The 23,463-nt window shown below is 46.6% G+C and overlaps 1 protein-coding gene across 2 annotated transcripts in view; it reads left to right on the plus strand.

The window, feature by feature from the left end:
* Positions 1-23,463, plus strand: part of ABCC4 (ATP binding cassette subfamily C member 4 (PEL blood group)) — a 287,341-nt gene that overhangs the window by 178,141 nt on the left and 85,737 nt on the right. For both annotated transcript variants that reach the window (XM_062194025.1, XM_062194026.1), the window contains one exon: positions 18,858-18,937. In XM_062194025.1, coding sequence (XP_062050009.1) covers positions 18,858-18,937 — 80 coding nt within the window. The remainder of the gene's footprint in view (positions 1-18,857; positions 18,938-23,463) is intronic.

Raw genomic sequence — 23,463 nt, forward strand, 5'->3', positions numbered from 1 at the left:
AGCAGTGTAAGTTGGTGAGACCATACCCTATTCAGCTATCTCGGATCATTTCAAGTTTCATTCTTATTTTATTTTATTTAAAGATTTTATTTATTTGAGAGGTAGAGTTACAGTGAGAGGGAGACAGAGAGAAAGGTCTTCTATCTGGTGGTTCATTCCCCAAATGGCTGCAGTGGCTGGAGCTGGGCCAATCCAAAGCCATGAGACAGGTGAAAGAAGCATCTTCCGGGTCTCCCACGTGGGTGCAGGGGCCCAAAGACTTGGACCATCTTCTACTTTCCCAGGCCATAGCTGAGAGCTGGATCGGAAGAGTAGCAGCCGGGACTAGCACCAACACCCATATGGGATGCCAGTGTCGCAGGTGGAGGATTAACCTACTGTGCCACAGCAGCGGCCCAAGTTTCTTATATTATTTTAAAAATACACAGTATGAGAGATATTCAGAAAGTTCATGAAAATGTGTTTTATGGAAAACCTATTGGGTAGGTTTCATTTTTTCGCACCAAAATAAACTTACCTTTTAATTTCATTTTGCACACAAACTTTAAAGAATTTAACAATTTTTATTTATATTAAGGGCAGAGAGACAGAGATCTCCGACCCGCTCCCCAGATGCCCTCAATAGCACTGGGACTGGGCCCAGCTGAAGCCCAGAACTCAGTCCGGGTCTCCCATGTGGGTGGCAGGGATGAACCCACTGGGATCTTCGCCTGTTGCCTTCCAGGGTGCACATTAGCAGGAAACTGGAGTCAGGAGTGGCGCCAGGACTCGCTCCAGCATGGGATGTGTCTTACCCACTGTAGCTAACACCTGCCCCTCCACAAACTTTGTGAAGTTCCCTCATCCATGCCATCTGTGTGAGAAACTGAGACTTTGTGTAGTGACAAATCAGTTCAGCTGTGGCTGATCTCCCTGGGAGACCAAGTGGCTGCAGGACAAAGCGGAAGTGGCAGTTGAGTGGCAGGCAATCAGCCAGAGCAGGATGTGCAGAAACAGGGTCGTGTTCCGAGCAAGAAAATCCCAGTCTCACGTGGCCTTCTTGGATGAAGTTCTTACCTCAGTGTTTAAGGTTCATTGATTGTCTTTATCGAATCACTGGTCAATGTTCTAGAAGTTGTCAGGAGATAAATTCTTGCTTCAAATCCTTACCGAGATCTGTGCTGGCTGGGAAGTGGGGTGGGGACAGCGCAGGTGGGTTGTGAAGTGACTACTTTGAATAGAGAGCAGCTCTGCCCACCTCCATACCTACCTTGTGTGATGGATGTAGTGCCTTCCATAGAGCAGCGCCTTGCTTCCTCGCTGGCTTGCTCTGGGCTACAAGGCTTCGAGAAGTCAGCACTTGCTGTTGCTGGCGTCCAGTGGCACAGCACTAACCTGGTAAGGCATTTGCAGGTTGGGTGTTGTGCAGGCACGATGGTGGGCTGCTTCCTTGGTCCACTGCTTCTTACGGTATTTGATTTTCCACCCTTTGTTATACAAGGCATGCCGACCACCCTTGTGTGGGAGAGTACAAATGAGCTGTGAATTAATTTTTTAGCTCACAGGGTTGGGGAATTCTGTCTCCTGCAAGTGAGCTTATTTGGAGAGGGACCTTGTAGCTTCAGTTTGAGCCTGGGTCTCCTCTGAGGAGTTCAGCCTTGTTCATCCTTGCCTTGAAGAACATAACTGGGTTTAGGCTCTTTTTGCTGCTAGTTTGTGCTAGAAATAACCTCAGAAAGGCAACCCCCTGCTAGCCAGAGTTACCAAGCCACTGCTGCTACTGTTTGTTGTATTAAATGTGATATCTTCTTTTCTGATAATAAAGGTTGTAGTCTCCCTTAAATACCAGTCAAATAACCTAATCATCTTTCCACTTAATGAGTTTTACATTGTTATGTATGATTTATTGACATTTAAAACATGTATCAGGTTTTGATTTTAATAATTGTATTTTTTTAAAATAATTTTGGACTATGACTATTTATTTATTTATTTATTTTTTGGCAAGCAGAGTGGATAGCTAGAGAGAGACAGAGAGAAAGGTCTTCCTTTTTGCCATTGGTTCACCCTCCAATGGCCGCTGTGGCCGGCGCATCGCGCTGATCCGAAGCCAGGAGCCAGGTGCCTCTCCTGGTCTCCCATGGAATGCAGGGCCCAAGCACTTGGGCCATCCTCCACTGCCTTCCCGGGCCATAGCAGAGAGCTGGCCTGGAAGAGGGGCAGCTGGGATAGAATCCGGCGCCCTGACCGGGACTAGAACCCTGTGTGCCGGTGCCGCGAGGCAGAGGATTAGCCTGTTAAGCCACAGTGCCGGCATCATAACTGTATTTTAAAATATAGATTGAAAATTAACTGGCGATAGAGGCAGCTTTTATCCTGGAGAGCAGCCCTAGCTCCCAGGTTTTACATTTTACTTGTGATTTCAGGACGCTATTTACACGCATGTCTCCCACATTGTATGTAGTAGTGTCAGTATGTTTTATGCCTAATAATTGAAATTCATTAACGTAAATGGAAAGCCAAACCAAACATAATTATCAACATCTTTCTAACACTGTTGTGTAGGATGCAAAGCAACATCTTCGATTTCAGTGTGAGAATTGTGCGTATTATTGTAATGTGCCTGATTCTGAAACACGGGGTGTAGGTAAAGAGACTTGGGTTTCTAGAATTACAGTTTCTATACTTCTAATTAACTTTTTTCAACTTAATATTCTTTTTGAGATAGCATTTTGTATTTACATTGTAGTTACAATGTAAATAAGTTACACAGAAATAATTTAAAATGGTGGTATAGCGGGGCTGGTGCTGGTGTCCCTGGAGGAGCGCCGGGTGGTGAATGGAAGAGAGAAGCAGCCGCGGTCCTTCCTGCTCTGGGCTCTGCCAGCCCATCAAGTCCAGTCTCTGCAGAAGGGACTCCACATGGAGCTGATGGTCTCACTTCTTGCCTTTATAATACCCATCAAGATGGATGCCTCCGACCATCTCCCCTAACAGGACTCTGTCTTCTAGACTGGTCATTTTTAGGGCCTGGTTTCTCCTCCCCAGGTTTGGACTCCATCAGACCAGTTGCAGAAACCCTGGAAGTGAGGCCCAAGCTGCTGGCAGTCCTCACTGCCTGGTGTTCCCTCTGCCATCTGGTACTGCTTCCTCCTGCACCTGCCCCTGCCCTCCCTGGCCCTGACACCTGCCCTGAGCATCCTTTCCTTCTCTGGCCGCCCACCCAGCACCCAGACCCCTGCCTGTCATTTAAAGGCTCCTGGGATCGCACTTCCCTCCGTACGTGCTCCTGAGTACTCGTCTGTGTAGACCTTTCCTTCTTCAGACTGGAGAGCAGCCCTTGCAGGCTCTGCTTCTTGTTCACCTTCCCTTGTGTCCAGCAACACATCCCCAGAAGAGAACGTCTTTCCTTGACTGCCCTTCAGATCTCGTTTGCCATAAATGTTGAGATTTCTCTGTCCCTGGTTTAGCGTTCTTTGGTTGCACGGGTTCACAGATTGATGACCCACCTAGCTACTGTTCTCTGGGTTCTGGTGAGCTCTTCTTGACCTGAAATTGTAGAGACTGGGGGCTTGATTGAACGGTATGTGTGTTGATTCAGCTGGCTCAACAGGTGGCACAGAAAGCATTCATATTGCTCCTTTGTATCTTAACCGGAAACCCTGTCTTGGAGGTGCTGGGGCATGGGTGAGAAGAGGGTTTGAGAACATGGATTGTGCAGAATGTTGTTGGGGAAGGCAGATTGCTCCAGTATTTTCTGAAGGCCTGCCAACGCTATGTGGTGTGGAATACGGAACACACTCGCGTCTCTCTCCTTGGCCGCGTCAGCGCACTGGGCTCCTGGGATCACGCTGTCTCCCCTCAGACACGGGCCTCATTCCTCTTCACCCCGCTGTCCTTATCCTGCACAGACGGGGTTTGAATTATTCTGCTTGGCTGGGGGCTGACTGGTAGTGTGGTTCCCACTAGTGACGTTGCTGAAGCCTGCCTTTCCTTTTTTGTTGTTATTTCTTGTTTTTCAAATTGTGGCAAAAAATATATGTGATAAAGAAGTGACTATCTTAACTTTTTTCAGTATGTGGTTTAGCGGGATTAACTACATTCCTATCACCGTAGGATGATTGCTATCCCCAGAACTTTTCCATCTTCCTCCAGTGAAACTTTGCCATTGAACACTAACTCCTTGCCACTCTCTCCCTGCAGTCCTGGCTGCCAGTGTTTGACTGCCAGTCTGTGAGTTTGACTGACCTGGGAACTTCATATAAATGACATCAGACAACATTTCTCTTTTGGTGACTAGCTCTTTCCCTTAGCATGTTGTCCTCAAGCTTCATGCATGTAGCAGCATAGGTCAGAATCTTCCACAGTATGTAGGTGCCACTAGATGCTATGTAGATAATTGTCCATTCATCTGGTGATGGACACCTGGGTTATTTCTACCTTTATTTGTAAGGTTTATGTATCAGGGGCTGGCACTGTGGCATAGTGGGTAAAAGCTGCCACCTGTAGCACTGGCAACCCATATGGTTGCTAGTTTGAGTCCCAGCTGCTCCACTTCCAATCCAGCTACCTGCTAATGCACCTGGGAAAGCAGCAGAAGATGGCATAAGTCCTGGGGCCCTGCACCCATGTGGGAGACCCGGATGAAGCTCCTGACTCCAGCCTTGTCTAGCCCTGGCCATTGTGGCCATCTGGGGAGTGAATCAGCAGATGGAAGAACTCCCCCCCCCCCCCCCCGCAATCACCTCTACCTCTCCCCCTCTAATTCTTTCAAATAAAATACATAAATCTTTAAATAAAAAGATTTATTTATTTATTTTTTATGTATTCGAAAGGCAGAGACACACACACACAGAGACACACACATACACACACAAACACACATCCTTCCATCCTCAAGTTCACTCCCCAAATGCCTGCCATAGTCAGGACCTGGTCAAGCTGAAGCAAGGAACCTGGAACTCCATCCGGGTCTCCCTCATGGATGGCAGGAACCCCAGTACTTGGGCCTCACCAGTGCATTAACTGGAAGTTGTATCAGAACGAGAGATGGGACTAAACCAGGCCTAGTGATACAGGATGCACACATCCCAAAAGGTGGCTTAACCCACTGCAGTATAGCAGCCACTCCTCGCTTCTACCTTTTGACCTAGAAGTGCGTATTAGGAGAATCATGCATGTGGATTTCAAAATTGTTTGCATCAAAATAAACTTATCTTTGAGTTTCCTTTTCCACGCTTTTTAAAGTACCCTCACCTGCCCAGACGTGGAATTGCTAGGTCATGTATTCATTCTGCTGCCTATTTTGAGGAATCGTCGTGTTGTTTCCCATAACATCTGTACCATTCCATGATCCTACCAGTAGTGGACAAGGGTTCTGGAGATCATGCTCTGGGTTTTTGATAGTAGCCACCCTAGTGGGTTGGAGTCTGGCAGTGAATCCCAGGAGGTAGGTTGGAGGCGGTGGCGGCGGCAGCGGCAGCAGCGGCAGCAGTGGGGAGTGTGGAGTCACCTGGCACAGTTGGGCAACACTCCCCGGACCCTGCAGCCAGTGTGGATGCCTGCTTGGAGCGCAGGCTTCTTTGTTGCTAGTCTCCTCTTGTCGCCGTCTCTTGGCACCCTTCCTCTTTTTTAATCCTACACTTGAAAATCAGATCAAACGCAAACTGTGTTTAGATTTATTTACAGTTTCTTAACTCCTTTCCTGTTTTCCTTTTGACAGGCTTGGCACAAGAAGTCTTTTTCAAGTACTAAATTAATTTAGGTGGCAAGCACCCCACCTGAATTCTGTTACATGCTGGCAGTTTAGATAAATGGATATTATAATCTCAGCACATTTCTGCCCAACACTACTGTGCTGATTTGCAAGAGTCAACAAAAGTGATAATATTCTGTCAGTTTGGGACCTGGAAGAAAAAGGGAAAATAAAAACCAGGGTGTATTTTCCTTTTGGTATTTATGGGATGCCCGTGGGGAAGCTAGAAATGCCGTGTGGCGGTTTACATGGCTAAAAACACACACAGGAAGATAACGGACGCATACGTGTCTGCCTGTAGGCGCCCGGGAGAAGAGACAGACCAGATGGGTCATTGTCAGCTGCATTTGAAGATACATTCTGTATCGTGACCAAAGATTTCCTGCTCCCTCAAACTCCCTATTTCCTTGAAGAATGCAGTCTATTTTTAATGACTTTATTGATTGGACGATTGGCTTACAATGTACTTTATTTACCACTGAAATGTTTCGGCCCTGTCAGCACTTAATGCGGAGAAATCTACTTTTTGGCACCACTTTGATAGACTGTAAAACTGCTTAGATTTGCAGGAAAATTTGTTTTGCCACGGTGTGTTTATGTATAGATTCCATGTGACTTTCTTCCCTTCTCAAAATCATTTCATGCCATAGTTAACTGCGAAATAGACACACACAGGGTGCTATCATTGCACACCGTTGAGAGCAACGTGAAACAAAACACAGGGCTGACAACCAAGGGACCACAAAAGTAGCTGAAATGTTCATAGCTAGGACCAGCTCTTGATTGATTTGTATATTTTGTATATTGATTGATTGATTTGTATAATGAAATAGGGAACATACAGTATATTCTGTATTCACCATTAATAGACTGCGTATAAATTTAATATTTTATATCCAACATGGCCCAAGAAAAGTGGGTCATTATGACTAAGTTAAAATGCATTTTGCCAATAAGTTTTCCGTGAAGTTTTCTTTATTTTGTCATAGGCATAATTCAGCTTTGTTGCCTAGCACGTATTTTCTTCCTCAGTGGAGGAAATACAATGCATGTGATTTCTGTACTTATTAAAATTTGATCTTTAGACGCACACTAGAAGTAGTGACATCCCAGCATTTTACAAAGCTAAGAAGGGAGCCACCCTCACAGCATCTGCACCAGAACATCTGAGGGCCCGTTTTCAGCCGTCTCTGCTTCCGGTGCCAATCAGCAACAAGGGCAGACGTGATGCTGTTCAAAAATGGCAGCACTGGTGAAGTGCCGGGCACGGATAGTGCTAGTGTAAGCAGAAAACAGGGCCAGTGGTGCCGTGCGTCTTTCCCTTCATGCCTTCTCCACAGGAAGAAATGAACTTGCAGGCAGGTAATAGAGTCCTGAGAAACGTGATTTAAAAAGTCTTTGAGAATTATCAGCAGAACTGAAAGTGGATCTCTGGGTTTGCATGGGGAGTTGTGCTATAAAGGGACGTTTAATTTGAAGAAACCAAGTTGATAAGGAAGGCGCAGGCGACCACAAACGTTGAAGGGGTTTTTGCTGGATCGACAAGTTGTGCGGATCAAGGGTTTTTGTGGAGGGTAATCTGGCTGCTTCCAGAGAAGTGGCCGCGGCCCTGCCTTCCCTTTGGGGCAGGAGGTCGGTTCTGAGTCCTGGACTCTCTTCCCTGCTCAGAGTGAATAAACATTTTAAGTAGGTGTGGTCAGCTGTCCAGCTCTTTCCCTTCTAGGCTGGGAAGAAAAGAGGTGCATGGCTGCGGGGTTCAGAGCCGGGAGGACCTGCATGGGAGCAGCTGAACACACTCTGAATCATGTAGTTGAGCAGTCTGCTAAGTGAGGGAGAAAAAGGATATCACGCACGGAGGTTGGCTGTCTTTTTATGGGAGAACAAAAGAGTTTCGATTCCTTCACGTTGAGTTGAGCCTAGCCATTGTGTGGCAGAGGAGGCTTAATGAGTCATTGTTTAACCAAGATCCTGCCAAGTATTTGACCATTAAATAGTCTCCCATGTGTATAGAGTTCTTCGCTGACAGACTCTTATTTGATTGTGATTAATTGACATTGAATTGTTATTTGATTACCTCTGCAGAAATCTAAGAACTGTTTGTGTTCTGATTAAGTTATTTGATGGAGTAACACTCACAGGGCTGGGGAGGTCAGTTCAGCCCTTTTCGACACCCTGCTACCAACAAGGACAATTGACGTGGTAGCTGACAGCTCATGGATGGTCCCCGAGTATCAAAAACTTAAGACGAAATCTGGATTTTTGCCTTTTTTCTTAGTATAGAAAAAACTGGGTAATTTATGACATCAATCTATAAAGGTTTTAATTTTCTTAAATAAATTATTGATTTGAGAGCAAGAAGTAGACAGCGTTCCCATATGCTCTTTCACTCCTCAGATGCCTGCAATGGCCTGGGAAGGGACAGGCCAAAGTTGAGGGTCCAGAACACAAGCCAGCCCTCCCCTATGGGTCACAACTGCCCAATCACTTGATCCGTCACTGTGGCCTCTCAGGATCTGCATTGGCAGGAAGCTGGAATCCGGAGTTAGATCGAGAGCCAGGAATCAAACCCAGGTATTCCAGTGTTGGAACCGCCAGGGGCTGAATGCCAGTACCTATAACTCTTTTTTTAGATGTTGACATTAGCTTGCAGCTATTTACTGGGCTAGGCTTAATGTTTTAAGCAAGAGTTATTGAGGCTTTCCTCAGTTCACAATGGGGACATCACACATATGCATTGGGGACACACGCGCGTGTGCACAGACACACACACACACACATATACACACATATATACACACAGGTTGACCAGCTGGATGGATTGAAAATGATGAAGAGTAAGGAAGAAGACAGCAGTTTTACATGTTGTGGTTTGGGAGCCTCTGTCCTTAGAGAACAGCACTGAGAGAGGGGACAAGATTGAGTGGGTAGAGTAGCAGGAATGAAAAGAGACAGGTACTAAAAGAAAAAAATCGTTACATCCCAGAATCCAGCATACACAAATGGTTCAGAAAGAGGGTGATGAGCACGTCAGATGCTGTGGATAAAGTCAGGAAGAATGGAGATGGGGTGTGGGAGGAGGGGGCCGGCAGGCCGGCTACTGGTGTAAGGATCCAGATGCATGGTGAGGGTCCCTCTGTGGAGGGGAGCCGGAGCCACGCGGAAAGCCCTGTGGAGTATTTGAATAGGTTGCGATTTCCTGTAAGAAAAAGTTGATAGTGTGTGTGACTCAGAGGTTAGATGTATCCGCAGCTTTTTTTAACTGGCGAGGCAAGTGGAGTGATGGCACTTACAGCAGTACTTCTAGTGCTTACAAATTTTATCTGAGTTTTTAAAAGAAGTCACATGGTAGTTAAAAATGATTTTTCTCTCAGCTTTTTAATGGTGTCCTTGTTTGTTTTTTGTTTTAAATCCCAACAAAAGTGTACACATTAACCTGTAACACAGCCTCGCCACTTTGGTGTAACATCTGTTGGCGGCTCCCAGATATTAAAATGATGTGCTGGAGGTAGAACTGACGATCAGAGTTGGGTGTTGGTTGATGCGCTTCCAGCACACCTTCGGTTGCTTTACATAGGGTGGGTAGTGGGAGGGCCCATTGTCTTCAAGTTCAGTCTCGTTCTCACACCAAATGTTTTGCTGTCCTATTTTTTGAGCATTACGTACACTTCTCTGTATATCGGAGATACACGGAGCTGATTCACATGCCGGATGGCAGTTTCCATTCAGGGCAACCTCAGTGGCGGAGTCCGATGCCTGCCTTTGTGCAGTGGGGATTCTTTGTTTAGATGAATGCCGTATAAGTAGGTAATACATAGGCACTACTGCCACCGTCTCTGAGGAACACATGCCTGAGACAGCTGGATCTATCCAGGCTTCCTCCCCTCCCCCACGCCCGCCACCCCAGTCCCGTTACCACGACTCATTTTTCTGCAGAAGTTTGGTAAGCAATTAGTTGTGAATCGAGAAACTGGTGGAGATATTGTCTCTTGGAGACAACAGCGGCGCATGCCTGGGACAGCAGAGGTAATTGATCTGCAGTGTCCTGTGTCCTTGGCATAAGAGGTTCTTAACTAGGGCTCTGTGGCTACTCTGCTTGCTGTGGTGCACGGTTGAGGGGTGCCCTGAAATGATGCACAGGCCGTGTGTGTGGGCATTTTCCACTGGTGGGGCGCGGGCACTCCCCTCGCTCCTGTGCAGCTCTCCGGCTGCTGGCTTAGAGGTTCTTCCACTTGTTACTATCCAGGCGTTTGCACTGCCATCACCACACGCATGGTGTGGACCAGATTCTCTCCTGCCTGGGATATCTGTGAGGTCCAGGGGTAGAGGCAGTAGCCTGGTCTGTGTGCCAAACTTTTTTTTCTGCTTAATGCTGAGAAAACGTAAATTTGTGATGATTTGCTGCAGCACAGCATTTATGGCTGCTGGAGCAAAATGATTTCCCGGGGCAATTTGTGAGACGGAGCCGCTGCTTACAGGATAATCCCCTGCGGTGCTTCCTGGGCACAAGCAGTTCTGTTTGCCCCAAGTCACACAACACCTGCAGGCCTGGGATGAGCTGGGACTCAGGCTCCTGGATTCTGTTCATAAGTTATGCATTTTATTAGACCTCATGTCCTATTGATTCATTTGTGTTCCTGCTAATAGGCTCTTTCAACTTCCGGTAACTTACATAGTTTATTTATTTATTTTTTTGACAGGCAGAGTTAGACAGTGAGAGAGAGAGAAACAGAGAGAAAGGTCTTCCTTCCGTTGGTTCACTCCCCAAATGGCCACAATGGCCAGCACTGCGCCAATCCGAAGCCAGGAGCCAGGTGCTTCCTCCTGGTCTCCCGTGCGGGTGCAGGGCCCAAGCACTTGGGCCATCCTCCACTGCCCTCCCAGGCCACAGCAGAGAGCTGGACTGGAATAGGAGAAACCAGGACAGAATCCGGCGCCCCGACCAGGATTAGAACCCTGGGTGCCGGCGCCGCAGGTGGAGGGTTAGCCTAGTGAGCCACTGCGCCGGCCACATAGTTTAATTTTAAGGTGGTGGTCACTTGAAGTGTTTTACTTTAGTTAGGTTTGCTGAGGGTACCTGAAACTCTTCTGATCACGAGTGCTATTCAGAGTAATTTACAGCCTGTGCAGCAGGCATCAGCCAATCAGAAGGGCCTTGGCTGTCAATGGCTGGTTTGGTCCTAGCCTTTCATAGTAGCCCTGACTTTCGCTCTGTTGGTTCACCCTTGGTTAGGAGTTGTTTAATAGAGTTTGCATCTGTGTTCAGCAATGTAGCTCCATGATGGAGATATTGGCATGAACGCCTATGTGAATCGCCAGACTGCTGGGTATTTTGAGTTAATTTCTTGCCATCTTCCTCTTAAGATGGGGACAGTATTTGTCATAGTTTAGAGATAGTGAGTATGCCACGTGTAACATGGCTCCTGGCACTTAGTGCTTGGTGTGTGGTGGGTATCTAGAAAGAAAGCATGAGTAAACCCAGATGACCAGAGGAAAAGTCTTGTCCAGCGTCCGCTGTTGGGGGGATACAGGGTGGGTCAGCCTGAGGTCGGCCTGAGCCCATGGCGGCCGAGAGGAGCTCATCTCCTTTTTGTCTTCTATAGAACCCTTCAGACTTCCTCCATCCAAGGTCACATGTGTAAGACGTCCCTCTGTCCTCACGCAAGTCAGCCCCTCCTCAGTGCTTGCTCTTTACAAACAAGGCTTTGAGGAGTAGTGTTGGGTGCACTTGTGAAGGTGGTGGCTGGGATGCCCACACTGGGGATCTGGGTTCACGTCCTGGCTCCTCCTGCCATCCAGCTTCCTGCTGATGCACACCCTGGGAGGCAGCAGGTGATGACTCAAGTACTTGGGTCCCTGCCAACCACATGGGAGACAAGAGCTGAGTTCCCAGCTCCTGCCTTTGACCTGGCCAAGCCCTAGATCTTGCAGGCATTTAGGGAGTAAATTTGTAGATGAGAGACCTGTCTAGCTGCCTTTCAAATAAATGAAGTGAGCCAAAATTTGAAGAAGAAGCAAAGAGCAAAACCTGGTTTTCAGGCGCCCTGCTGAACCCCGCGACTCACACCGATGCCCACCCCACCCTCGCACCTGTGAGTTTCCAGTTTTGTGTCCCTGAGGGACTTGTAGGAATGGGCTCCAGGTCTCATCGTCTCTCTTCAGTAGGAGATGCTTTTATTTTTTATTTATTTTTTCCTTATTTTTATGAGAGGCAGAGATAGAGACAGGGAGCTCCTATCTATTGATTCGCTATCCAGGTGCCTGCAATGAGCAAGGCTGGGCCAGGTGGAAGCTGGGAGCCAAGAACCAAGAGCTCAGTTCAGGTCTCCCGTGTGGGTGGCAGGGACCTAACTACTTGAGCCATCACCACTGCCTCCCAGGGTGTGGATTAGCAGCAAGCTGGGGTCAGGAGCTGGGGCCTGAACTTGAACCCAGACATTCCAGTGTGGGACAAGGGCATCTCAGCCCAATGCCCACCAGGAGCCACTTATTTTATATTTGTTTTTTAATCTAAAAACCCTCTACTCAGAAATCTTCCCATCTTTAAAAAAAAGAGCTGGAAAACCCTTGGCTTTAAGGCACGTTATTAGCAAATATAGTTTGAGACCCACTGGGCATGCTGTTGCAAATGGAACTTAAAATGTGGTCTCTGTTTCCAAAGGGTGTATGGTCTACGTGTGAATTCAAAAATAATACACTTGAAGAGTAGTTTAGCTGCTGAACAGATGTATTACGGTATATTCCGAGAATACGGAAATCAGGAAACAAGCTGCAGTAGTCTCTCATCAAAGCAAGTAAAAAAAACCTGTGCCTTCAGACACAGACATTGCTGCTGGCTTTGCTGGGAATATATTGCACCTTATCTAGGCTCAGTTTAAGCACTCGAGTGATGGATTTTCTCCACCCTCACCACGACCAGTAAAAGTGGAGGTAGCAGGCAGGCTGAGGACGATGGCCAACTAAGTCCACCGGAAGCTCAGAGATAACTGTCATTGGGGGTGTGGGGTGCATCCGGGTAACCTGGCCACTCTTAAAGACATTGCCAAGTTTACCAACAGGTAAACAAACGGTCAGTCTCCAAGCATTGCTTCTGGGTTGTCAAGAAAAACAAAAAACAAAAACTTAGGCGTGTGATCTGTGTCTTTGAAGATAGAAGTCTGTAGTTCACATGAAAAAGGTTCTGCCAAGATGACTAAAATTTTTAAAAAGACAGAAAAGAAAAATTCTGTTACTTTAAAAGGCAGTTAGCAATTTGGAAATTGATAGAAAATTCATGATTCTCCCAGCTGATTTGGGGAGGTCTGGCTCCTGCTGGACATGTGATGTTCTTGTGGTCAGGATGTCAGGGTTGGGAGGGGCAGAAGCTGCCTGAGTGAGTTCAGAGGAGGAGGCGTTGATTGAGGGAAGCTGAGGCAGCACGTGGAGTGGAAGCCAGGCTGACACTCCCACACGTGGAGCTGGGAGCCAGGGTCGGGGCTCGAGCACGGTACCTACCTAGCCCCTTGACACCCACCACCGTCTTGCTTCAAAGGTGCTTCTGCTCCATTTCTCTGCTTCTCTGGTGCACTCTGGGTGGTGGGGGAGAAACCTGAATGCCTTGGCAGCTGGTCGGAGGGCCTGCTGGTCACCTTCAGGGGGTTGCCTGTGCTCAGTGCGAGGACACTCCTGAGAAGGGCCGCCTGCCCAGGTATCCAGAGCCTGATCCATAGGGATAGCCAAGACCGAGTCAGCGGCAGGTCCCTGAGAGCTATGTTTGTCAGCGAGTTTTGTGGGAGGCAAAGCGCCAAGGCTGAGGTCTGGGTGAGTGACGCTGAGTGGGAACTGAGGCCTTCCTGCCGGGGGACTGGAGCTGAGAGAAGGCTCCCATGTGGAAAACCATGCACAGTTCAGAGGGGTGGGAGGCACGCCGGGTAGCCCCTCTCTTCCCACTTATCTCTCCTTGCTCTTCCCAATGATAGGCTGGCTGTGTAAGCATATAGGTAGGATTTTTTTTAAGTAGGAAGTTAAGACCTGCTGATAATTATGTGATTTATATTTTTTAAGGTTTATTTATTTATTTGAAAGGCAGAGTCGGGGGCGGGGGAATTTCTATGTACAGGGCCAGGGCTGGGCTTGGAGCTTCCACCAGATCCCCCACGTGAGTGCAGGGGCCTTAGCACTTGGGCCATCTGCTGCTGTTTTCCCAAGAGCATTAGCAGGGAGCTAGGTGGGAAGTAAAGCAGCCGGGACTTGGACCAGCACGCATATACGGTGCCGGCACTGTGGGTGGCGGCTTAACCTCTGGGCCATCACGCTGGCCCCAAGAAAAGATGGGAACTTCCTGGTGCCTGGTTCCTGCTGCTCTGTTTGGTGTCCTTCTGTGAGCCTCCCCCATGTCGACGGCTTCTTCCAACAGGAACGAAACGACAAGACAGGTGTGCTGAACTGTCCAACTTCTGCCGAGCCTGTGCCTGCCCTCATGCTGGTCTGAGCAGAATTGGTTTGTGGAGAATCAAGCAGGAAGCCCAGGCTGGCCCAGCCTCTTGAATGGCCTCCTCCCCTCCCAGGCCCCCAGAGTCCTACTCACAATGACCCTTTGCAGTCCAGCAACTCTTTAGGCTCCATCCGCACCCTCGCCACGTTGCCTTGTGCCTGGCCCACACAGTTCATTCTCTTCCTCCTTTGGATAAACTCTGCACTCTTTGAGATGGACTGCGTGGGTTTAGATTCTACTCCTCCCCAAGACGGTAGTTCTTTTTCTTGTCTCCTGTCACTACCAGCTTCCCTCCACCCTGGGCATGTGAACATCCACCCTTACACCTGATGTGGTGCCTGCCCCAAACCCAGCACTTCTAGCTTCCAAACCTCTGAATAATGCCAATTATTATCCAAAGAATTAGATTCCCAAACCATCTGTGAAGCTAAATGTGAGTACATATAAAGAAGTTCATCTTACCAAATTGTTCACTAAACACATCTCCCTTTACCCTTGAGGTCAGGTATGGCATGGCCTGGCCACATGGGGCCTTCATTGCTACCTGACACTGTTTCTGTGTGAAGAATGGGACTCGGGGCTGGTGTTGTGGTGTGGCAGGTTAAGCTGCTGCTTGCAACATCAGCATCCCATACTGGAGTGCTGTTCAAGTCTCTGCCGCTGCACTTCCAATCCAGCTCCCTGCTAATGCGCCTGGGAAGGCAGCACATGACGGCTCAAGAACTTGGGCCTCTGCCACCATGGGATTCTTGGCTCCTGGCTTTGGCCTGGCCCAGCCCTGGCTGTTGTAACCATCTGGGGAGTGAATCAGCAGATACGGATCTCTTTGTCTCTCTGTCTCTGCCTCTGTGTCATTCTGCCTTTCAAATAGATAAATAAATCTTTAAGAATGGACTCATAAGGAACTAGTGACACATGCCACATCATAGATGAATCTCAGAAACCTCAGACTATGTGAACAGAGGCCAGACGCAAGACCACAGGGAACTGAGGAAACAAATTTAGAGACAGGAAATAGACTCACAATTGCCTAAGGCTGGGAGTCAGTAGAAATGGCGTAAGTGATCTTACAGAGGGATCAAAATGTCTTAAAATTTTTGGTGTTGATTGCATCACTCAGTAAGGTTACTAAAATTCATTGAGTTATATACATGAAATGAGTAAATTTTATGAAACATATGTCAATACAAGTATGTCTCGGTACTGTGCTTTTTTGCTTGAAAAATACAGTGAGACTCAAACTAGACATTGGAACTTCTAAATTGTTAAACGATAGTTGGGTTATAAGGAAGTTGAGGAATCTTTGCTGTGGAAGAGATTTCTGATTTCTAGAGGTAACACTAGAATTAGAATCAGTTTTAAAATACAGTTTAGATTTTAGAATTAGTTCTTAAAACGCGATCACTTATGATTTAGTATTTTGATCGAAAGTCCCTTTTCATGATTTTGTAGGTAAAATAGGGCAACCTGAGCAATTAGGAGGAAGCTGATAGGTTGTGTGACATTCGCAGGCGTGCTGGTTTCTCTCCTACATCTCAACCTCTCTTTTCCCTTCTTTACTTTACATTTTTACACAAGCAATATATAATCACCTGGAAAAAGAAGAACACAAAGAAAAAATTGAAAATGCCCATTTAATATTACAGATGCTTTTTAGGCATGGAGGTTGTTTCCTACTTGAAGGTAATATAACTTGCTGAATAAGGAATGCCACGTTGAGCAACTGTGATGCACGGAGTAACTCCTTGGGATACTTCCCTGAATGGAATTTCTGGGTCAAACAGGGTGACCTCTGAAGTTGTTTCTCTATATTGCCCAGTTATTCCTGAAATCCACCCATGCAGTGCAGGTTTGGAATGATACGGATTGTCATTGAATGTGAGTCTAACAGGTGACTTGGCTGTCAGATTTTTGCTGTGATTCAACATATCTTGTACGGAACACAGTAGGTGGTATTACCAGCTTACTTGAGAAATGCAGACAGTACCTGGGGTAGTAGTTTTAATCCTGGGCACGAGGCTTAGGTGAGACTGGCTGGCTCGCAATGCAGGCAGTGAGGAAGGCAGGATCTTGTGTCTTAGGAGGGATAATTGAGTCACCAAGGAGTAGAAATTGTAGAGGTGTGGAAAGGCTGTGCTCAAGTTCCTTCAAGTATATGAACTGTCAGGTTAGGAGAAACCAGTGTTCTCTCCCTGTGGCTATTAGAGCAGAATTAGCAACAGTAACAGTTGGATGTTCCAGGAAGCCAGGAATCGAATTAATGTAAGCAAGCCCTATTTATTAACAGAACAGTCTGAAAACGGATCGGGTTCTCCAGGAAGCTGACTCCGTTTCCCGCTACATCCCTGGACACATTCCAGCAGGGACCCAGTGTCATTAGAAGAAGAGGCAGGGCACAAGCCTAGAGGGAATCCATCCTAAGGCTTTGATTGGAGACCGCCAAGGAAATGACTCCAAGGCCGTGAACTTGAAATCCCAGCTCTGATTACAAGAGTCCACTGCAAAGCCAGATGAAAATATTCTGCTAACACCGTTCGGCCTGTTAATTGGTTCTTAGAGCAGGGAAGCCACTGGACTTCTCAGCTCATGTTTCCACCACTTTTGACATCGAGTTTGGTTATTCAGCAGCTGCGTTGAGAGATGGCTTGCTTGTGGCTTCCTTGTATTTTATGCTGTTTGCCAGCCATGGGTTTCTGAGTCCTTAACACTCAAGCCTCTGGTAAAAGGTAGAGGGAAAATTGCCACGTGCTGATCATCACTGTGTGGCCTTTTTGATTTATGTATCGCCTTCAACAGTTTTTAACCTGAACCCTACTTGCAATATTTCTCAATATTAAGTACTTACCTATGTTAAAAGATTATAAGGTTTTCTTTGAAGAAATAACGTATTTTAATCACATCTCTTACGGGTTTCTTGAGTGTGTTTTCCTTATGTTGGTGCTGATCCTCTGAGAAGGGAAATAAATAAATCAATAACCATATAGGCCACAAAATCCACCATGGTATGGGGAGAAATTGCCCATTGGATTTTACTGCTCCGCAAGCCCGGCTCATGGTGTGGTAGCCTGACTCTCCCTCTCGATCCACGGTGGCCTGGGAGACCACTAGAGGCATCCAGGAAGCCTGTGCCAGGGGCAGACTCTCAAGCTCCCCCGAGTTGCCGAACCAGAATCAGAACCAGAAGTCCAGGAGTGTGGCTGCCTCCCGGGGCTGCAGAACCTGTGGGCAGTGTACACTGTCTCACTCTTCCAGGGGCCTGGCCTTTTATAGGAAGGGAACGTTCCTAGTAGCTAAGAAAAGTGGTCACTGCACCTGCTAACGGTGGAACCTGCTAGAACCCGTATGTCCTAAGCCTGAGACAGGACAGCTGAGGCCCAGCCTCCATACACTGCACTTCCCTGTGAGCCCAGGTACCCTGTTACCCCTGCAGTGCAAGGAGGCACAATGGTAGTGCAGGCCATGGGAGGAAGGCACTTCTGACGGACACTGAGCAGAGTGCCCAGGACCCTACACCCCATCCATAGCCTGGCTTCCCAAGGCATCCGTTACAGCAGCAGCTCAGAGCCTAGACCAGGGGTGGGGAACCTCCAGCCCCGGGGCCATATTAATGCCCAAGAAATCATTTGGTCTGGTCCTGGTGCCGCAACCGCAGGTGGGACTCAAAATCCAATAAATATACAGTGGGCTGATTTTTAAGTTGAGAATTTTGAATGGCCTGAGAATGATGTAAATATCACAATGGCCCTTGGCCAAAAAAGCGGTCCCCACCCCTGCCCTAGACAAACACATTTCTCAGTGTTTGCCTTCATCAAAATAGGTTGTGTGTGTGTATGTGTATGAAGCTTCAATACATTTGAAATGAAATCATTAAAAAAAGTGACAGTTATTAGTATACAGCTCTGACCTTCTGCTTCCAGAACCTTCGGGATGTTCCATTTTCTTGGATTCTGCTTGACAGGGGAAACAAAATTGAAGATAAGAAAGAATCTTTAATCGTTAGATAATTTGCTTTTTCTTGCCTTCCTCTTGTTGTCTTGGGTGCTTAAGAACCAGACTGCAACACTTAGCTCAGTTCTGAAAATAATGGCTTGTACTCAGGTAATAAACTGACAGCCTTGAAATGGCAGGATTCTAACTTTGCCCTAAACAGAAGGTGCTATGAACCCATTCTGGGGGGAAAAGAGAGAGAGAGAGAGAGGTTACAATTACACAGTATTTAAAAATCTATCACTTGCAAAATCATTTCTCACAATGAAAACAAAATTAGTATAACAACTAGTATTAATTTGTATATTTTACTTTTGTCTACCTTCTCAGCACTTGCGTTAGTCTTAGATAGGATCTAAAAATGAGGGAATATTCTGAAACCCACCAGCTCTTCCTGATATTATCACAAGAGTTCCCTCTTGTTCTTTAAAAAATTAGGGCCACATTTTAATTCCTCTCCCACTACCATTTGGTCGGTATTTTTATTTCTCTTTAGGTATCATCCTATTTATTTTTCTTTACCACTGACATCGGCTTCTTTTGAATGAATGCGTAATATATTAAATACATATGCATTTAAAATGTTGTTTTGATTTGTTTGCAAGTTGTTTCTCTTAAAGGGCCTGCCTGGGGAAATGAGTAATTTCTCATATCCTGTTCTTGTAGGACGAATTCTAAATCGCTTCTCCAAAGACATTGGACACATGGATGACTTGCTGCCGCTGACGTTTTTAGATTTCATCCAGGTAACCTAACCATAATATCACGTCCTCAAATGGGAAACTGATGTACCTGTTTCTTCAAGGCCCGGTCGCAGGGGCTGGGGCTGGGGCTCTCGGCCTGGTGATGTGTAATGCTATCTGAATAAAAGGCCATGTTTGTAAGAGAAAGGTGTGGTTACAATGTGGAGGCTAAGTTGGCATGAGTAATACCTCGTGTGTAGGAGGGGCTACCCAGCCGTGTCAGGGTTGGTTCAAGGCAGCTACATAGGTACCTGCTGGGTGAGTGGCTCTCCATCTGCCTCCTGGGTATCTGGCGCAGATTTCGCTTTACTGTGAACACATTTCATAATATAGAAACAATCACCTCTCACGGAAAGATAGCCTAGATTAACTAAATTATGCATTGTGTTACCACAAAGGGCAAATATTTACTGCACCGTTTTTTTGGGGGGGATAAAACCAGGTGTGGTTACTTACAAAGAAAAGATTAGTAATAATAAGGTGAAAATAATACTTTGTTAACAGGGACAATGGAGAGCAGTTATTGCACACACAAAGCCTCTAGAGGCAAGCATGTTTGAGCCAATAATTTGAGTACAGGATCAAAGTCATCTCAGAAAAAAATGTCTTTTTGTTTTTCTAGGCAGCTTTCCTTTTCACACATTGATTGCTATGTCTTAAGATGTCTTTTTGTTTAAAAAAAAAAAAAAAAAGGCAACAGTCCCACAAAAGTACCTTCTGTATAAAGCATTCATTTCATCTGTGAACTTGAGGTTCTAAGGAATGATGTTGGGTCACCTCATCTCTCAGCTCTTCATTCTTGCTGCTCAGGTGGTGTTATTTTTTCTGTTGTTCAGTTCTGTCTACTGTTCGGCGATTCAGCCTGAGGGACTTTCTTCTTTTCCGCGTGTTTGTTTAGCAATGAGAGGCCCCGGTCCAGAGTGGTGCCTATTCTAAACTCGCGGCTGCTGTTGCCTCCTGCCCTTGCACCTTTTTTTTCTCTTTCCCTAAGCGCCAATTTGCAGTCACTCCCTTCTTGAGCTGAGTTGCTTGCCTAGAAGTAGCACTGCCGCAGTTGGTGTCAGCATTGGGGGTTTGATCCTGAAGGTCCCTCCCTACCACTCTGACCCCCCCCCCCCCTTTTTTTATCATCACTGCTCAAATGCCAGTCATGTTAGAGCCTCCAGAATTCCTTTGGAGCCACTCTCATAAAAGGCATCGAAATTGCTTAATTTGTAGAATGAGCTATGTCAGAAAAGTCAGCAGTGGGCCTGACATGAGGACAGGAGTTCCTGCAGGTCGCACACAAAGGCAGTCCCGAGTGTCTGCCAAGAGCAGAGCTCATGGGCAGCCGTTTGCCAGTGCCAGGAAAGCCGGGGCTCACCTGAGACTCGCAGGTGCAGTATTTTTAATGCAAACAGGAAACTCTATGCTTTTTTTTTTTTTTTTGCCTGATGCACCCTGCTGGGCCTATCTATATCATTTCCCAGACGCTCTCTTTCCGTTGAAACAAGTTCACTTTTGTCACAGAATGCAGACGGCTGTAAGTGCATGTTTGCCTGACTGACGAGGTTTCCTGAGGTCCTGTTTCTTTGTGGGAAGCGCGGAGGCAGAGGTGGCCTCCGCGTGTTTCCAAACTCGCTGGCCCTCTGAGTGCTCGGCAGGGCGAGCCCTTCTCAGAGGGAGCCTGCGTGAGTTTTTGTGTCACACACAGAGGGACAGGGCTGGTGCTCCTTGATTTCATTGTAAACACGTGTTCAGCAGTGTGAGGACAGAAAATTCTAATGTCGTTATACTTCCATTTAGCCAAAGAGACAAGGGTCTTTATTTTATTATCTGCCCCCATCATCTTGGTAAACCTATCGTTGTTGAATGCTACCGGTCCCAATTAGCTGATTTCTTGAATGTTTTTGTCTCCAAGAAAGGGCTTTTATAGAAAGGATAACTCAGTTATCAATTATGATAAAGATCTATTGTCACTTGTTTTGTTTGCAGGTGTCTTTAATAAGGCTTCCCATAATCCCTTCAGGAAGAAATATTTTCTCCTTTTAAAAATAGTATTAGCTAAACAGAAAAGCTCTGATCCCCACCATTGTTGTTGAGTCTTTGAGAGACGTCTCCCAACATTCATTGTGTAAATGGCTGTCAGGAGGAATCAGGGAAACTGAACAAGCAGGGCCGCTGCGGGCTCATCTTACTTTGTGCACCCAGCACTCTCAGAGGGCTTGCATGCATTGAGGGGGCTTTTGACCGAGGTGTCGCATGTCGCCAGGATCATTTTGCAGTATTTGAGTCCATTGCTGTACTAGCCAGCAAAGGTTTTTATTAAAGCCTCATAAATGAATTTAACCTGCATTCCAATAAAGACCAACAAAAATCTAAGTGTAAATTGATTTTGTTTTTTTTTTAAGTTGGATAGGACCCTGTAAGGCTGCAAACAACCCAGTGGTGTTCCAAGACTCTTAATGGAATCATGTAAACTTAAAATAAACACTCTTATGGTAAGCACATAGAATGAAAACTAATTTTCCAAATCAAATACATTATATTCAATTCATTTTCCCCAATCAACCAAATGTTTAAAACCTGTTAGTTATAACAGCAATCTTCTGGAAATTAATTAGAAGCCTATTAGCTCTGCTAGCTGAGCCGAGTGAAGTGGGTTGCTCGCTACATTTCTAAATAGTCTCTGGCATTAAAGCAGACCAAGGTCAGAGTGACAACTTGACTCTCTCCTCGGGCCTGTGTCTCTCTGGTGGTGGTGGGTTGGGGTGTGGGCGAGCGGTGTTTTACTTTTCAAAGGGAATTTCGTCCACTTTGACCCAGTGTTCTAATAAATTTTAAAACTGGAAGTAGCCATCAAGCAACACCTGCAGGTGGCATGAGTATTATCTGCATGAGTAATAGCCCTTCTGGACGGCAGCGCCTCTGCAGCGAGAGTGACTTGGGAGGCCTCTTGTCCAGCTCCTCAGTGCTTCGAAAGGGTGTGGTTACCCCTTTCAAAGTGAGGCGGGAGGAAATACCCTGTCCACCTTGGGTTTTGTTTTGTTTTGTTTTAAATGTTTGTTTATGATTCACTTACTTACAAGGCAGAAGGAGGGAGGGAGGGTGGGAGGAAGAAAGAAAGAAAAGAAAGAATCTTTCATCTGTTGAATGATGCCCTAAATGCCCACAATAGCCATGGCTGGACCAGTCAGGAGCCCAGAACTTTATCCAGGTCCCCTATGTAGGTGGCAGCGCCCCAAGCCCAAGCATCTGAGCCATCACTGCCGCCGCCCAGGGTGCATTCGCAGGAGGCTGCATCCGAAGTGGGGGAGCTGGGACTCAGAGCAGCCCTCAGATTTGGGATGTGGGCACCCCAAGTGGTGTCTTAACTTTTGCTGTGCTACAACACCTACCCTCTGCTCTTTGTTTTCAATGTCCTTAGCAAAATGCGCTGTTGACAGCAGGAGGCCCTGAATTTTAATGTCTCCCATCAGTTTCTGGAGGTGACAATCAGCAGTTCCTCCTGAGGCCACCTAAACCCAACAGCTGAGTTTGACCAAAGCAATGCGTTTTAGAAGCGCTAGGACTTCCCTGTTAGTGGCCCCCTTGGTGTCTGGTTTCCCAGTGTCCAGGGTTACCGTACAACATCTGGTGTTCTTGAGCCGCGAAGAGCTTGGCAGCAAGTGTATTGTGACAAATAAAGTGACACTCCGACTCCAACCTTAATGACTAGAGACTTAGGCTTCCACTTTGCAGGATATTCAGACGAATGCTGCATATACTAAAGATAGGCCGATGCTCATGTTTTTCTGGAAAATTAAAATCAAATAGCTTTAGAAGTAGATAATGGAATTACTTTTATCGGTGTGAATTTTTTGATCCAGAGGATGTGCGTTTGATGACTTTTTGTGCGAGATAATAATTTTGTTGCGTTTTGTAAGTGAGCAGTTAGAATTGTGGCCCATCCAGTTAAAATGCAATCGTGTTTCCCTCTGAGTCCAGTGCTGAGAGCAGAACCCTGCATTTTGGGGCTTTGTATAGAGTGGGTGTGGTCTGCAGAAGGAAGTCAGAAATCAGAGACCAGGGTGCATGTTTGGCCTCATCCCCCTATCCAAGGGCTGGGTGCAGACCCTGGGAGGCAGGGTGAGGGTTCATACATAATGGCATTTCTGCCACCCATCTGGGAGACCTGGATTGAGTTCCTGGCTCCCACGTTTATCTCTGGCCCAGCCCTGGCTGTTGTGTTCATTTGACCAGTGAACCAGCAGAGCAGAGCCCTCTCTCTCTCTCTCTCTCTCTCTCTCTCTCTCCATCAAATACATAAAAGTGATAAAGAAATCAGGCACCAGTTTTTATGATTCCATTTCAAATGACTGGGATAAGGAAGCAGCTCGAGACATCAGCCGGTCAGACTCTGTCTATTTGTGTTTACGGGAACACTGACGGCGTTCTGTTTTGATGTGGCTCGCTCCTGGCCCCTGTGCTAATGGGAAGCGGTGACAACGCTGATGTTGAAAGTGTATCTCGGTTACTACCATTCTGTGTTAGATGGCAGTGTGGGGCGG

The sequence above is a fragment of the Lepus europaeus genome, chromosome 6 (assembly GCF_033115175.1).
Source record: "Lepus europaeus isolate LE1 chromosome 6, mLepTim1.pri, whole genome shotgun sequence".
In the NCBI taxonomy this organism is placed as follows: domain Eukaryota; kingdom Metazoa; phylum Chordata; class Mammalia; order Lagomorpha; family Leporidae; genus Lepus; species Lepus europaeus.